The sequence below is a fragment of the Eucyclogobius newberryi genome, unplaced genomic scaffold (genome assembly GCF_026437365.1).
Source record: "Eucyclogobius newberryi isolate DKJ021-1_F unplaced genomic scaffold, fEucNew1.0.hap1 SCAF_167, whole genome shotgun sequence".
NCBI lineage: Eukaryota > Metazoa > Chordata > Actinopteri > Gobiiformes > Gobiidae > Eucyclogobius > Eucyclogobius newberryi.
Window position 1 is genome coordinate 23,202 of NW_027315798.1, and position 17,926 is coordinate 41,127.

The 17,926-nt window shown below is 40.3% G+C and overlaps 1 protein-coding gene across 1 annotated transcript in view; it reads right to left on the reverse strand.

Moving 5' to 3' along the window:
* Positions 1 to 17,926, reverse strand: part of myo1d (myosin 1D) — a gene marked incomplete at its 3' end in the record, with an annotated part of 78,919 nt that overhangs the window by 18,607 nt on the left and 42,386 nt on the right. Inside the window, exons 12-14 of the mRNA XM_072448471.1 lie at positions 7,435 to 7,505; positions 6,405 to 6,479; positions 5,630 to 5,762 (exon numbers count right to left, since the gene is read on the reverse strand). Coding sequence (XP_072304572.1) covers positions 5,630 to 5,762; positions 6,405 to 6,479; positions 7,435 to 7,505 — 279 coding nt within the window. The remainder of the gene's footprint in view (positions 1 to 5,629; positions 5,763 to 6,404; positions 6,480 to 7,434; positions 7,506 to 17,926) is intronic.

Here is a 17,926-nt window from a genome sequence, read left to right on the forward strand (position 1 = left end):
AGTGGAAACGGCTATATTGTTTTTGCTAAAAATATTATTATTTTTATTATTATTTTTCTTGTTCTTCTGCTTTTTGAGCTCTAATTTGACCCCCTGAACATGCTCAAAAACTCACCAAACTTTGCCCAAAATTCAGAATCGGCGAAAAATTCGATTTTTTCTGGGCCATTTTTTTTTTCGTTAAAAAATGGCGCGACAGCGCCACCGACAAAAGTCAAAATACATTGCGCCTATGGGAGACGCCCCGAGGTCAACTTTGGCGTAAAGCTACGAAATTTGGGACACGCATTTCTCTCGTGAGGACAAAAAAAAATATTATTGTGGCCACGCCCCCAGACTTACCCTATGGCCGCCATCTTCCTTTGAAAATGAAAACACGCTGTGTTAGCCATTTTGTTCACGTCAAACTTTGACGAACTCCTCCTAGGGCGTTTTGCCCACCAACTTCAAAATTGGCGTACGTCCTCTGGACAAGTGGGGCATCTAAAGTTATCCAATTTTTTGAGATACCTTTTACGGTCTGTGTGCGGCGCAGCCGCAAAGTTGGACAACTTATTTTGGGATATTGCAGATCTAAAAATTGCTCCCATTTGATCAAAACAAGTCCGATTAGGACCAAATTTGAATCAGTTGTTCAACTTTCTAGTTTGGACCAGTTTATGATGACAAAATTTAAATGGGCGCGATAGCGCCCCCTACAGAGTGACCTTTAAATTAACATTGAAGGTCAAAAATTAGTTTTACCAAAATTGTCTAAACTTTACCCAAAATTCTATTTTGGCGTCCCGATCAAAAAAGCCAATCAGACAAATGCCTTAATTTTTACGGCGTAGTCGTAGCGATGACATAAACCTCCCATGTTATCCCTATGGGAAAACCGCTAAATCTCTCGAATATCCACATTTTTCTGTTTCAAACTTTAACGAACTCCTCCTAGGGCGATTGTCCGATCAAGTTCATATTTGGAGAATATCATCTACACAAGCGGGGCATCAAAACGTATCCATATTTTGATTCTAAGTGCTACGGTCTCTGTGTGGCGGACCCGCAAATATATTTCAGAAATGGGAAAACAGCGAAATCTCTAAAATGACCACATTTTTACGCTTCACACTTTAACGAACTCCTCCCAGGGCGATTGCCCGATCAAGCTCATATTTGGGGAAAATCATCTACACAAACGGGGCATCAAAAGTTATCCATATTTTGATTTTAAGTGCTACGGTCTCTGTGCCGTGGAGCTGCAAATATACTGTCACAAATGGGAAAAACGCCAAATCCTTGAAATGTTCACATTTACGCTTCACACTTTAACAAACTCCTCCTAGTGCGTTTGGCCCACCGATCTCAAAATTGGTGTACCTCCTCTAGACAAGTGGGGCATCAAAAGTTATTCAAATTTTATGGATAACATTTACGGTCTCTGTGCAGCTGAGCCGCAAACTTTTCGCAGAATTTGGACTATTTGGCCTTCAGAGTGGCCTATAAACAAGAGTTTTTCCAAATGACATGACATTTTGCACACAATTCTCATTTGCCATTCCCAAAATAAAAGTATGGGAGCCAAAGTCATATTTGGTAAAGCGTAGCCGTAGCGATGACAGAAACATCCCATGTTATCCCTATGGGGAAACCGCAAAATCTCTAAAATGACCACATTTTTACACTTCACACTTTAACAAACTCCTCCTAGGGCGATTATCCGATCAAGTTCATATTTGGGGAGAATCATCTACACAAGCGGGGCATCAAAAGTTATCCATATTTTTATTCCAAGTGTCACGGTCTCTGTGCGCTGGAGCTGCACATTTGACCGATATTTGTCTTCATTTGCACTGGTTAAGCACAGCATTGTACATGTCCAATGTGTCGCTGTCTTAGTTCTTAGACAATTACGTTAGCGCCAACTCTGTAAAATGCAGAAAGCAGAGTCGGAAGGCCGGCGGCCCGCGAGGGCCGTTGGATGCCGCTTGCGGCTTTAATTCTTTCTTTCTTCTTCTTCTTCTCGGGACCAACCCCCCTATTTTTCACCCAGTGAACATTGACGAAAAGTCACAAAAATTAGCACACCTATAAAAATCGTGCCTCTCTACATTCTGGCTATTTCCTTTTTCTAAAATTAAAAAAATTGGCGCGTCAGCGCCCCCAAATGTACCAAAAATGCATTGAGAGATGGGAAATGACCCAAAAAAAATCTGATCGTAGAATCATGAAATTTGGCGCAGAGGTAGATGGTGACAAGAGAAGTAAAAAATATTATTACGGCAACGCCGTCCGCCCAACCAAATGTCGGCCATATTGCTTCAAAAATGGCTAAACATGACTTCGGAGTTTTTCCAAACGTCGTACTTTTACGAACTCCTCCCAGGGCGTTGGCCCTAAAAAGCTGAAATTTGGTGAAAATGCTACTGAGGAGTGGGACATCAAAAGTTATCCAAATTACATTGATACCTGTCACGGTCTCCGGCGAAGCCGCAAACTGTGGCAAGAATTTCAGAAATCTCCCAAATTTAACATTTCTGCCGTTTGCGCAGATAAAGTCCGAATTGCGTCAAATTAGAATCAGTTGTTAAACTCTTTGCCCTAAACCTACTTGAAGTGAAATAAATTAATTTGGAGCCACAGCGCCCCCTACAGATTTTATATGGAGGTTAAATATTTAGTTTTGCGAAATTATATGAAATTTGACACACAACTCAATTTTGGCATCCCCATCAAAAAAGTCAATGAGACCCATGTCATAATTGTTATGGTTTTGCCGTAACGATGACCGGATGCCAGAACATGTTTACACTTTAGACTTTCACGAACTCCTCTTAGGGCGTTAGACATATTAACCTGAAATTTGGTGAGACTCATCTTCAGGGGTGGACCATCAAAAGTTATCCACATTTTTATTCTAAGAGTCACGGTGTCTGTGCGGCAAAGCCGCACATTTTGCCAAGAATTCAAAATAAAATTGCTTTTTGATGGTAAAACAAAGGGGAGAAAATGTGACAGCGTCACAGATTCAGCAGTAGATGTAATAAAAGGACAATTGGGGCGCGTTAGCGCCCCCTCCTCTTGCGGCGTGGCGGCGGCGTGGCGAGGGCCGATCATTGCCGCTTGCGGCTATATTTTTTATTATTTTTCTTGTTCTTCTGCTTTTTGAGCTCTAATTTGACCCCCTGAACATGCTCAAAAACTCACCAAACTTTACCCAAAATTCAAAATCGGCGAAAAATTTTGTTTTTTCTGGGCCATTTTTTTTTTCGTAAAAAAATGGCCGACAGCGCCACCGACAAAAGTCAAAATACATTGCGCCTATGGGAGACGCCCCGAGGTCAACTTTGTCGTAGAGCTACGAAATTCGGAACACGCATTCCTCTTGTGAGGACAAAAAACAAATATTATTGTGGCCACGCCCCCAGAATTACCCTATGCCCGCCATCTTCCTTTGAAAATGAAAACACGCTGTGTTAGCCATTTTGTTCACGTCAAACTTTGACAAACTCCTCCTAGGGCGTTTTGCCCACCGACTTCAAAATCGGCGGACGTCCTCTGGACAAGTGGGGCATCTAAAGTTATCCAATTTTTTGAGATACCTTTTACGGTCTGTGTGCGGCGCAGCCGCAAAGTTGGACAACTTATTTTGGGATATTGCAGATCTAAAAATTGTTCCCATTTGATCAAAACAAGTCCGATTAGGACCAAATTTGAATCAGTTGTTCAACTTTCTAGTTTGGACCAGTTTATGCTGACAAAATTGAAATGGGCGCGATAGCGCCCCCTACAGAGTGACCTTTAAATTAACATTGAAGGTCAAAAATTAGTTTTACCAAAATTTTCTAAACTTTACCCAAAATTCTATTTTGGCGTTGCGATCAAAAAAGCCAATCAGACAAACGCCTTAATTTTTACGGCGTAGTCGTAGCGATGACATAAACCTCCCATGTTATCCCTATGGGAAAACCGCTAAATCTCTCGAATATCCACATTTTTATGTTTTACACTTTAATGAAGTCCTCCTAGTGCGTTTTGCCCACCGACCTCAAAATCGGTGTACGTCCTCTAGACAAGTGGGGCATCTAAAGTTATCCAAATTTTAAGGATAGCTTTTACGGTCTCTGTGCGACGGAGCCGCAAACTTTTCCCTGAATTCTGACTATTTGGCCTTCAGAGTGGCCTATAAACAATAGAGTTTTTCCAAATGACATTATATTTTGCACAAAATTCTAATTTGCAATCCTGATCATAAAAGTATGAGAGCCAAAGTCATATTTTGTACGGCGTAACCGTAACGATGACAGAAACATCCCATGATATCCTTATGGGAAATTCGCGAAATTGCTCAAATCACCACATTTTTACGCTTCACACTTTAACGAACTCCTCCTAGGGCGATTGTCTGATCAAACTCATATTTGGGGAAAATCATCTACACAAGCGGGGCATCAAAAGTTATCCATATTTTGATTCTAAGTGCTACGGTCTCTGTGTGGCTGACCCGCAAATATATGTCACAAATGGGAAAACAGCGGAATCTCTAAAATGACCACATTTTTACGCTTCACACTTTAACGAACTCCTCCTAGGGCGATTGTCCGATCAAGTTCATATCTGGGGAAAATCATCTACACAAGCGAGGCATCAAAAGTTATCCATATTTTGATTCTAAGTGCTACGGTCTCTGTGTGGCTGACCCGCAAATATATGTCACAAATGGGAAAACAGCAAAATCTCTCAAATTACCATATTTTTATGTTTTACACTTTAACAAACTCCTCCTAGTGCGTTTTGCCCACCGACCTCAAAATCGGTGTACGTCCTTTAGACAAGTGGGGCATCTAAAGTTATCCAAATTTTAAGGATAACTTTTACGGTCTCTGTGCGACGGAGCCACAAACTTTACCCAGAATTTGGACTATTTGGCCTTCAGAGTGGCCTATAAACAATAAAGTTTTTCCAAATAACATGACATTTTGCACTAAATTCTAATTTGCCATCCTGATCATAAAAGTATGACAGCCAAAGTCATATTTTGTACGGCGTAACCGTAGCGATGACAGAAACATCCCATGATATCCTTATGGGAAAATCGTTGAATTGCTCAAATCACCACATTTTTACCCTTCAAACTTTAACAAACTCCTCCGTGGGCAATAGCTCGATCAAGCTTTACTTTGGGAAATATCATCTACACAAGCGGGGCATCAAAAGTTATCCATATTTATATTCCAAGTGCTACGGTCTCTGTGCGGCGGCGCAGCAAATTTGACTGACACTTGTGTTCATTTGCACTGGATTGGCCATGTCCAATGTGTCGCCGTCTGTCAAGTTCTTTTTTAATTCAACACAATAAGGGCGCCATCTTTATCAAGTCGAAAGCGCAGAGTCGGAAGGCCGGCGGCCCGCGAGGGCCGTTGGATGCCGCTTGCGGCTTTAATTTTAAACTTGTGTCTTGTCATTAGCCATGATTGTGTAATTTTATAATCCTGCGTGTCATTCGGATTATCGGTATACAGTATATGTAATGCACCCTTTGGCCCTTTCACTTTAATATCCACAAATGAACCGCACAATGGCTGAAGATGAATCCTGACTCTACATGTAGCTGTTGGAGCGGTTGCTAAGAGGCCTGCTCCCTCACCTTGCAGGCCAGGTTCTCCACCAGTGAGATCATGGAGTTTTTGAAGAGAGTCGCTGCCGTCAGAGGCCGTTTGGTGACCTCTGTGATCCTCAGTTTACCCTCCGGCCACATCCCTTTCAGCACGGGGTTGGAACTGTTAGAAATAGCAACATGTAAAATATCAATATATTATTTGCCATTTTATATGGATTCTTGGTGTTCTATGAGGATTTAAAGGTGCTTTGTTCTATGGAACTCTTTGCTGTCAAAGTTGATTTGAGCATGGTCAAATGGCTGATCAATTTCAATATAACTAACATTTAATTATAAGTAAGATCATTACTCATAACTTAACCCAGTGTAGCGGCCAAACTTGCCAATTAATCAATTTATACTATACTATGAGACATGGAGTAAAACATGCAAACAAAGCACAGAAACAGAAAGGCCCGGGCATCAAACCCAGAACTATTTAGCTGTGAGGAGAGAGTGTAGCCGCTCTACCACTGTGCCACACATTTCTATTACCATGCTATTACTGTGCGGTCAAGGTAAGTGTGACCCATATCTAAATCATTACAATGTGATATACTGTAGCCCTTCATATTTAACATATATTTTACATCCCACTGTAAAAACCTCACATTTATATTCATTGTGTGTCATTGAAAAGATGGGTAAGTGAAGGGCTGAGAGCCACATTAGCTGCACCGGCCCGTGCCATTCACACAGATAATGTAATCAAAGTATGTGTGAAACACTGGAAGAGCGTGTGGCGTGGGTGATGGGGTTGTACCTGTTATAGAGCATCCTCTTGAAGTCCTGGAACAGCGTGTCTTTGTTCTTGTCAATAAAACCAACCACAGAGTATCTACAGGAGAACGAGGAGTCAGGTAATGCATGTTCATTTTGGGGATTGGATGCTGTTCACTAGACAAAACTAGACAACATTTAATAATCACATTTTGTAATAAAAAAATTTTCACCAGTGTGTCTCTATTAGTGCACAACACTAGAGCACAAAGAATAGAGGCACATTGAAAGCAAGTCTATTCATAGAATTAAATGCTTTGAATAAAAAAGCACAGTTAAAAACAGGGATTATTTAATCTACTTGTCCTAACATGACCCATCCACAGCACAAAGTGTGCTTCCTTTACTGACCTTTCTGAGCAAACATATCTTTGTCCCTGAGTTGCATAGTCGGAATAACACAATGACTATTGTTACAATTAATGTGAGAAGAAACATCATGATTTAATCATTCTCAATTATGGAAATCATGGCCCAAATCCTACATTTTCTTCATTTTTTAAATAAATATATATTTATGAAGTCTATGTGACATAAATGATTCTGCAAAAGGTTTTGGAATGTATACTGAATGTATACTGAATGTATACTGAGATTGAGTGTAGTTTTGCTTGAACAGCTGTGATACATTTACTTTATGAACATGAATTATGAATCTGAATTATGAACTGAAGAATCACAATTATTAATCAACCAAATAATCAAATAGTATATCAAAATATAAAGTCTCTATTTTGTAAACACGAAAAATATGTAAAACGAAAATATTTTTCCCACTTGACCTGTTTATTAAATGTATGTAACTCTAGTATTTCTAACACAGTAGGCCATATTAAGCCTTCTTAATAACCAAGCCATTATAACCCCTGCTGAGGTAAACGGGGGTCTCAGCCTCCTGCTTGGTTTAAGTGGCACAGGGATCTATCAACACCCCCAGTTTAGCTCCTGCCCCTGCTCCTGCCTGTGTCTTTTTTTTTTTTTTTTTTTACAAATGTGAAAATGATGTTACTTACGCCACATCCCCAGCGTAGTGCCTGATGCGGAAATCTCTGTCAAACTCCAAAGTCTTGTCAGTTGGGGCCAGCTGTGGAAGAAGAGCAGTTACTAAGAGAATACGTCTAAAACTCTATTTATTTATTTTTTAAATAGAAAACAAAACACACACTTATATCAACGTTGCATACAAATTCAAAGTTCAATTCAAAATTAATTTATCACCATGGGGACGACGCCAAGTTACACGTCAGATCTGTGGAGAGGCAAGTCCGCTAAAAATACATGTTTTTTTAGTAAAAATGTGAAATAGAGTTTGTTGATATAATGTGGAGAATTCCAGGAAAGTACTAACATTTCTATGAAGACAAACTGGTGGCGGACCCACCAGTAAAAAAGTTACAAAGTGCACCTTTAAAAGAAAAGGAAGATATGGCATAAAATAATGATTCAAGGAGTCTGAGTCTTAAAAATAGGAGTTTGATAATGAGCTCCTCTGTACGCACAGCATATTAGATCACACAAGAGGTGTGACAGAGCTACTAATGAGGCCATTTGGCTCTTGTCTTATTCAAACCATTTTAGATTTTGATATTTTCAGTTCAACTGAAACTATAAAACATAAAAAAAGGCTAATCAAATATGCTTCAACCGCAGGTCATATTTGTACAGAACAAACATCAACCAATTGTGGAAAACGGTAAAACTGTTTGATTTAAAGTGACAAGTTTCAACATTTGGAGACTTTTATTCAGACTGCTGGTTCCCTGGTGGCATCAGAGCGGCACACACTGATAAAGTCATTAGCATATGAGAACAGCAGGCTGGATGCACTGTCTGAGATTAAAGCTGTCGATAACAAGGAGAGGAAGAAGCCCTGTTTACTACTGGGACGTGAATCAAAATATAATGCAGAGAGTGAGACGGGAAAAGGGAAGCCAAAAATGGTCGGGACGCATAATCTAAAAAAAAGGAAAGGCAGAGAAAGAAGAAAGACAAATTCTTGGTGGTATTTTGAGGTTGTAGAGTGTTTTTTCACAGTGAAGAGGCAGTGAGTCACCGCCTTTGAACACACACCTTCATTCACACTAAAGCTAGTCTGGAAGAGCTGACACTCTACACGAAGACAGTGGCTCTGAAATAGCACTATGATGTCTGTGGGTAAACCAGTTCCAATTTCAGTATCAGTGATATTGCAAGTTTTACCAGCTATTGGTGTCGGTTGTTATGAAAATATAAACAATTTAGATTAGAGTATACGTTTATAAAATGAAAATAAATAAATAAATACCAAAAGAACAGATTTCACATTTGTCTGATAATTAAACCTTAAATTACCGAAAAATTAACATTTGTGAATATCGCCCTCACCTTGCGTATTTTTCATTATTTTTTCAATTAGACAGAGCTGAGATTTGAACTCAAGACACAGTGGCAGTTGTTTTTTGGCAATTTTTTTTTTTTAGATCCCAGATAAATACCTTTTACCAAGGAACAATAGATAAGACTCTGTTTCTCTCTTATTCTTTTTTAGTTTTACCAGTGCCTTGCTCAAGGATTAAACAAGTAAGTATGGTGTGTGTGATACAAACAATCCAGTATTTCACAGGATCAGTTCCAGCTTTTATTTAAATTTTGACTTTGATTTAAGCGAGTGTATTCTTCTGTTGTTTTTGAGTTGCTTCATTCCTCAGGTCAATCATGTAAAAAAAAGTCTCAATCTCAATGGGTTTTAACCTGATTGAATAAAGGTAAATATATAAATTAGGGCTAATTAACAAGACATGAGATTGACAAATAGAGGGGTATATTCTGGCCCAGGTGTTTAGTGTTCAGTTTTTCCCTGGTTTAGTCTGGCCTATTACACTTGGCTAAACCTGCTTTAAGTTAACCTTTTATCATACATGTTGGTGTAATCCCTCAAAAAGTTTCAAAAGGTACTATTATGACGTTTCGAAAGTCATTTTCAATCTGAAGGACATGGTTTGAGGAGCTGTATTATCATGTGCTGCTTTGTGACCTTAAGAAGTTACGTTTTGGTCATATTTAGTACTGGTTTAGTGGTAGTTTAATCTTCATTTAGAGACCAATATCTTCCAGTATTGCAGCAATGTTTACACTGAGCTGGGTCCTGTCCAAATAATAAAAATATAAAGTATCAATAAGGCAAGAAGCATTGAGACTAATGGTCCCCAAAAAGCATTGAAGCACTTTTCTTTCCTGAGTTTTACTGCCAGTGGTAATCTACTCCGAACAAAGGGGAAGGGAAAGCTATTAAAAAGACAAATTCCTCTAATAAAACGGCTATTCTGAGCTCTCTATAGGAAATGAAAAATCTTCTGCAATTTCAGCAAGTCTGGTAGAGGAAGAAAATGCATTTGGAAGACACTAAACCACTTCAAATATTTAAAGAGTGAACCAGATAAACAAATAGGAGCGACAGACAAACAGATGCGTTATTCGGTGACAGACTGAAGCAGCAGGAAGCCAGATAGACTTCATCCATCAGAATCTGTCACACTCCAAAAAAAAAAAGTTTATTTGTAGAGCACATTTCATACACAAGGCAATTCAAAGTGCTTCACACAGCAGGAAAAATGCATTCAAATCACAAAGAAATTACAGAAACAGAAATACAATAAAATTAACTAAATTAAAAATTATCAATCCAACTGATTTTCTAAACTAATAAAATCACAAACAAAAGAGAAGAGTGCAAAGAAAAATTGTTTCAGTCATATGCGCAGCTAAACAAAACAGTTTTTAGCTTAGATTTGAACATTGTCAGAGTTGAAGCCTGTCTCACATCTTCAGGAAGACTGTTCCAGATTTTAGCTGCATAAAACTGAAACGCAGATTCCCCATGTTTTGTCCTGACTCTGGCACCAGCAGGAGGCCGGTCCCTGAGGTCCTCAGAGTCCGAGATGGTTCATATGGCACTAACATATCCAAGATGTACTTTGGTGCTAGGCCATGGAGAGACTTGTACACAAGCAGAGCTGCTTTAAAGTCTATTCTCTGAGCCACAGGAGCCAGTGCAGAGACCTGAGAACAGGACTAATGTGATCATACTTCCTGGTTCTAGTCAGGACCCGAGCAGCAGCGTTCTGGATGTACTGCAGCTGTTTTACAGCTCGTTTGGAGAGGCCAGTGAGCAGGCCGTTACAGTAGTCTAATCTACTGGAGACAAACGCATGGATAAGTCTCTCTAAATCTGGTTTTGACACTATATTTTTGATTTTGGCAATGTTTTTTAGATGGTAAAAAGCTGCTGATGTTATTGATTTGACGTGGCTATTAAAGTTCAAGTCTGAGTCCATTATTACCCCCAGATTTCTAACTTGGTTTGTAGGTTTTAGAGCGAGACTCTGGAGGTGACCGCTAACACTTTCTCTTTGTTTCTGTGGGCCAAAAACGATTATTTCAGTCTTGTCTGAGTTCAGCTGGAGAAAGTTGTTTTGCATCCACAAACTGATCTGTTGGATGCAGTGACAGAGTGAATCTACTGGTCCATAGTCACCTGCCGATAGATCTGAGTGTCGTCTGCATAATTGTGATAGGACACATTTTCACTGCGTATCAACTGACCTAACGGCAGCATGTAGAGGTTGAACAGAAGGGGACCCAGGACTGACCCTTGGGGCACTCCACAGGTCAGGGTCATGTGGTCTGAGACACAGCTACCAATTTCAACAAAGTACTTCCTGTCTTCCAGATAGGACCTTAACCAGTTTAGGGCAGTGCCAGTGATGCCCACCCAGTCCTCTAGTCTCTGTAAGAGGATCCCATGATCGACAGTGTCAAAAGCAGCACTCAGATCTAACAGAATTAAGGCTTTGCCCGTGTCAGTGTTCAGGCGGATGTCATTTGTCACCTTGACAAGAGCAGTCTCAGTGCTGTGATGAGGTCTAAAACCTGACTGAAAAACATCAAATGAGTTGTTTATTAAGAGGAAATCTGTGAGCTGTTGGTAAACAACCTTTTCAAGGACTTTGCCCCAAAATGGCAGATTAGAGATGGGCCGGTAATGACTCAGTACTGCGGCATCAAGACTGCTCTTCTTTAGGAGAGGCTTTATGACCGCAGTTTTCAAAGACATTGGGAATGTTCCAGATTGAAGCGACATGTTAACTATGTGAGTGAATGGTGCTAACAAACTGTTCAGCACAGACTTTAGAAATCTGGTGGGTAACACATTAAGGCAGCATGTAGATGAACTCAGACTGGTGATGATCTCATGGACAGTTTTGTCAGTTACTGGTGCAAAGTGAGTTAGCTCTAAGTGTCTTGGTGGTTTTAGGGTAATTTTTGCATTGTGGGATTTATAGCATTTTTAATGCCCTGAACTTTGTCATTAAAGAATAATGCAAACTCATTACACTTGGATGCGGAAATGAGTTCTAACGGCAGCTGAGCTGGAGGGTTTGTTAATCTGTTTACTGTGGCAAACAGGACACGCGAGTTGTTACTGCAGCTTCCAACTGACAGACTGAAGCAGCAGGAAGCCAGATAGACTTCATCCATCAGAATCTGTCACACTCCAAAAACACATTTGTATAGTGGCCAAGATTAAGCAAATTAGGAGATTTATCTTATTTCTGTGTTAAAGTAGATATGCATGCGTTTGTCTGCTATAATCCATGACAATTAAATCACAAGATCGATCCAAAACAAGGAACAAGTCCACGGACGTCCGGTTCAAACTGCAGCGCCGATTTCTGTCGGCCCCTTTACAGTTTGTACACATCATCACATCAAAATGCTGCGCCGCTGGACAGAGCTGCCCACAGAGGCCTGCAGTTGATGATTGTGAGCTGGGCAGTGGATTTATTTTATGTTTTATTTGGCCCAGAATGGCGATGCGAAGCTGCTGAATCCTACGTGTGTCACTGCTTTAGAACAGAGTACACAGCGATGGACAAGGATGGAGAAAAGTAATGATTTCAGAGCAACGCAGGAGAATGAAGATGACTCAAACGTGAATGAATTACTCTGAAAACAACTTGTGGCTAAATGAGAAGAGAGGGCAGTTCTAGCATTGTTTAGTCCAGACTCGTACATCAACATAAGGTCAGTGGTTCAAGACTTGTCTCTGCATTTTCGATGTAAACCATGATGTGCACTTTGTGGTGTGGGATGACAGACACACAAAAAATACGGTTTTTGTTCCGCAAAATGTGCTTTGTTTGGAGATGAATTTATAAAGTTTGGCAACGTTCAGATCAATAGCAGCGGTGTCCAAGTCTGACTCAGGCGTGGATCCAGACACAGGCTCCAGTCCAAGGGTTTATTTAATTGTTCAAACAAGAGCTCCAATCATCATAATGAATTGGCCCCTGGTGCTGGATACTGATAGCTAATGCTGGAATGTCCCCTTTACAAGTCAAACATGTAAATAATGTTTGGATGTATTGGGTTCTTATGCAGCGATGTTTGACATCACTTGCTATGAATACTTGTCTGATGCCCTCTGCTGGCAAAAGAGGGGAGTTGGGCTGATTTGAAATGAAAAATGTGTTTGAGGCGTAAAGCTGAACGATTTGAGGAAAAATATGTTATTTCTTTTTGTATTTTAAATGCGTCAAGGAGAATTGAACAAAAGAAAACTGTTAATTCAAATTGCGATTTTGATGCGATTGCGATTACTCTTCCAGCCCTGGCGTAAACATGGTAATAATCAAAGAGAGTCCAGTAAAGATGTATATACATGCATTTAAACAAATAAGTAAATAATCATCATCTTACTATGAAAAAGTGTTAAAAATACAGACAGCACAGTTACAACGCACAGATTTTCTTTCAGGTGCATCTCCTCAATCCAGTGTTTTTCTTTGAGAGGAAGTGACAACAGGAGGCACCAAAGCTTAATCTGAAACTGTTAAGAGATGGTGCTATGGCGACAGTGAGAGGAGAGAGAGGAAAGAGGAGAGAGGAGAGAGGAGAAAGGAGAGAGGAAGAGAGGAGAGAGGAGAGAGAGGAGAGAAGGGAGAGAGGAGAGGAGAGAAGGGAGAGAGGAGAGAGGAGAGAGGAGAGAGGAGAGAGGAGAGAGGAGAGAGGAGAGGAGAGAGAGGGGAGCGGGGAGAGAGGAGAGGAGAGAAGGGAGAGAGGAGAAAAAGGGAGAGAGGAGAGAGGAGAGAGGAGAGAGGAGAGAGAGGAGAGAAGGGAGAGAGGAGAGGAGAGAAGGGAGAGAGGAGAGAGGAGAGAGGAGAGAGAGGGGAGCGGGGAGAGAGGGGAGGAGAGAAGGGAGAGAGGAGAAAAAGGGAGAGAGGAGAGAGGAGAGAGGAGAGGAGAGAGGAGAGAGGAGTGAGGAGAGAGGAGAGAGGAGAGAGACGAGAGAAGGGAGAGAGGAGAGGAGAGAAGGGAGAGAGGAGAGAGGAGAGAGAGGGGAGCGGGGAGAGAGGAGAGGAGAGAAGGGAGAGAGGAGAAAAAGGGAGAGAGGAGAGAGGAGAGAGGGGAGAGAAGGGAGAGAAGGGAGAGAAGGGAGAGAGGAGAGAGGAGAGAGGAAAAGAGGGAGGGAGTGAGAGAGGAAGGGAGGGAGGGAGAGAGCGATAAATGGTGAAAATAGCAAGATGGTGTTGGCTTTAACTTCAGACAGCTTCACTTTGTTCTAGCACTTTGTCATTACGGGAAAGTCACCTCTTGTCGCAGCCGCACCTCGTCATAACCGTGATTTTGAGATAAATAAATAAACATAACTGTATCTTATCCAGTCTACGGGGACCGAGCATTGATTTCGCCAAATTTAATCATTTGTCCATTCTCAGTCTGCCCCTTCTGCTGCACCCGCCACAGTCCCCCTCACCACCTGTGCCCCTGGTCCTCAGACTAAGTGGTGATCCAGGAGGATTTCAGCCAAGAGTCCCAACAACCACCAATAAAACTGTTCCAAATCCACAGCGGGAGCCGGGGTGGATCAGCGCCACAGACCACAACATGGATTTGGAGTTTGGTTCCGAGCGGCAGCAGCTGTCACAGAACTGAAGCACTCACTAAAGAACCATGAGGGGTGATGTGTACACTGAGAATCAGCCCAGTTACAGACATTACAAGTCATGAATTAGTATTATATCAGTCAAATGTAACTAGATTTATATTTCTTAGCACTTTACAACTAATGTTAAGGTGTCATAATGTCAAATGTTTAGATTATTAAAACTATACAAGCAATTAAACGGTGGAAAATCATAATTGATAATATTTTGGAGATTAAATTACAATCTCTCGTATAGTACTCTACTCTATACTATACTATAGTTTAGGGTATTGTCTGTAAAACGTTTTCAAAAAGGCTGCAAAAGTTGATATTTCTACTCTTCTCTCTAATTTGACAGTTCACTTTTTGTACGATATTGGAACCTAAACCAAAACATAACAGCCTGATAAAAAATGCCTTTTTCCCCTTCTTTTTAATGTCCATTCAGACCTGGGATGGATCTGGGGACAAGGGACACACTTTAGGGGCCGATATAAGAACCTTTTGGTAACACAGTATTTGTTCAGAGATATTTTCACTCATTCTCAAAACCTTGACAAACTTCATTGATCCACAAAAGAAACGTCTTGGACACAGCAGCTCATATGCAAATGACAAAAAGTAATCAGAATACTAATCAAAATTGCATTCATAATTGAGAGTTGTATTGTTCATGTCATTTGTGCATGGTTTACAGTGCTGAATAGGAGGAAATAGAAATAAAACCTTGCTTACTGAACTGCCGCTGTGTGAAAGTGAGCGGTTCGTCTGACGTAGCTTCCATTTGTACATCTTTGAGTGTCTTTCTGTGTGGGCTTTTCCTTTATATCCATCTTTATATCCTTGTAATGCTGAACTCAACAGAACTATCTATTCTATTTCATTATATCCTTACATCATATGTCCTCGTTTGTCTGTCATTGCAAAAGTGCATTTGTTTCCCCTTAAACTAAAAAGGAAAAAGAACATTATGCACTCTTGTCAGCAATGTCGCTTTACCTTGCACTACTTTACTTGTGTTTTCCAATAAAACACGTCACAGCCTCATCCTCTGACCTCCCCCCTCTCATTGACCTTCGACCTCCTCCCCCTCCGTCACCACCGTGAGCGTCACTCGCGCATGGACACGCTCTCCGCACGAAGTCAAGACTACAGGCCGCCTTCTCGCGCGCTAATGACTGCAACGTACCCAAGTATCTCACTACACCCATGGTCAGCAGGGAGAAAGTAGGACTAAAAACGGGACTCGAAAGAGGTGGAGAAAACAAGTTCAGTCAGCGAGCGTGACATGCGCAGCGACAGAAACGGATGCATCAGCGTATAGTTAAGTACTGCTTAAAATGCCCGGAGAAGATCAAAGTATCCGCACGGTAGCGGCTTCTAGCTCAGCAAAATAGAGAAGAGCCCCGCTTCAGCTATTGCATTTTTCACAAGCTAAATTAAATAAATGCGACTACAGCGAGATGTTATTTGTTTGTGTTGTTATCCAAGCAGCAAGAGACAAAAGAGAAATCAGGGCTGCAATGAAGGATTGTTTTAGTAGGTGACAATAAACTGTTATGTGTAGTGTACTTTGACAGTTTTGAAATAGACGTTTAACCACATAAAGGTTGAAATATGGTGACTGAAAGATGGAGAATATTTACAAATGGCACCGTCTTTGATACAACAAGTATATTTGTATGTTTCAGAGTCTGTACAGTCCAAATAACAATGATCAAAATACGTCTATGATTACCTTTTTATTAGTTGTTGCAGTCGTGTTAAATGCTTCTCACTAAACATTGAGAATTTTAAATGCTACTCTCACAGACAACAATTACCCGTCTGTCTTGATCCAACTTTATCCTCTACATTCTCTGCTTCCATGTGTCCTCTATAAGTCACTACGTGTATAAATCTTCTCTAGACCTTTTCTTTCCTGGCATTCTAATAAAGTCTGCATTAGAAGTGGGACGCGTGCCAAAAAATGTAGACCACAATTTTTAAAGCAGCAGCTGAAGCAAACTGCAGTTTCTGAGAGTTCACACTTCATTGTGATTGGTTGAAGTCACCCGTGTCACTCACTCAGAGCTTGACCAATACTGACCAATAAGAGGAGGAAAAAAAGAGTCTATACAATTTCGTCCATTCTTTTTCCAAACCAGCTGATTTTGACCTTCCTTCATTTTTCTACAAAACATGATGTAAACGTTCATTACATTGTCATTCATAAATAAAATCAAAAAATACTAAATAAATTGCATACTTTTCCTTTTATTATTTATTTATAAGTGCGTAAAAATGTGCAGACATTTTCTTCATCAGCTGATTTGTTCAAACAGTCTCAAATCTAAAAGGTAAAATATTCATCTGATAAGCGAATATTATACAGAAGTTAGCTTTTACTGCACCGGCTCGGCTATAAAGAAGTTTGCAGCACCAGATGAAGTGCTCCCTTTAAGGTGGGAAATTTCAGTTAACAAGCATTTGGCATCTACACATCAAAGGTTTTTGATTAATTCATTACAAGGATGAAAAGTCTGGAGGAAGATAAACAGAATTTCCACATCATAGGCTCTGTGACAGTAACTCCCAGTTTACAACCCGAAACATGATCTAAAAATCATGGTTCCAAACAAGAGCAACACGGGACAGATATATAAATCCTAACAGTATTTCTGGACTAAACTGAGAATAAATCAAATTGAAAGTGACTTGTTCACTTGTTCTCTGTCCTTTGCATTTGACCAAACATCTAAGGCGAAAGGGATCAATTATTTACGTCCTCCGTGTGTTTTTTGTGACTGTGAAGGCATCAGACAGACAAGCAGGTGCAGCGTTATACCAGCATCACTCTGATCATGTTTCACACTGAGTCGTCTCGCTTCTCGTCTCTCAGCTACAACACAACAACACAATTCTATGACTGTCTGGACTTGCTTAATGATAAAAACTTCAAAAACAAGGCCACATAATCATATACTAGACAAGAAATAACGTATATCCCACATACATATGCAAGTCTGCCCAAAATATTATCCATTTACCAGTCAAATTAAAGCCAAAGTTAATGTAATATGTGTGTCAGTGTCTTTTGGGCCGACATACATGGGGATAGATGACATTCATTGTACAGAACCCGCTTAAAACTTGAATTTAAATCACTGAATACACAAAATACCACCCAATTAAAACAAATAACAAAATATGACCTGATTTATTCAACAAATCCTGTTGTAAAATTGCATCGCTCCCATGAATTAATCAAATCAAATGAAGTCAAATTCCACAAGTCTACATCTTTTGTACTTTAGATTCCGCCATCAGAGGTAACCATGTCTTTATAATATGAAGCATTATAAGCTTTAGATTATTCCATTACTATGATTGAAAAGGGCCGTAATCTGGTTTTATAGAGAAATGTGTGGTTAATATCAGTTGCAATATCATGCATAGCGGGGAAACTGTATTAAACTTGCTCTAATCTAGTTCCTTATTCAGAAACGTTTGGCCGATGCATTTCTCATTTCCTCATTTCCTTTGTGCCCTCAAATCCC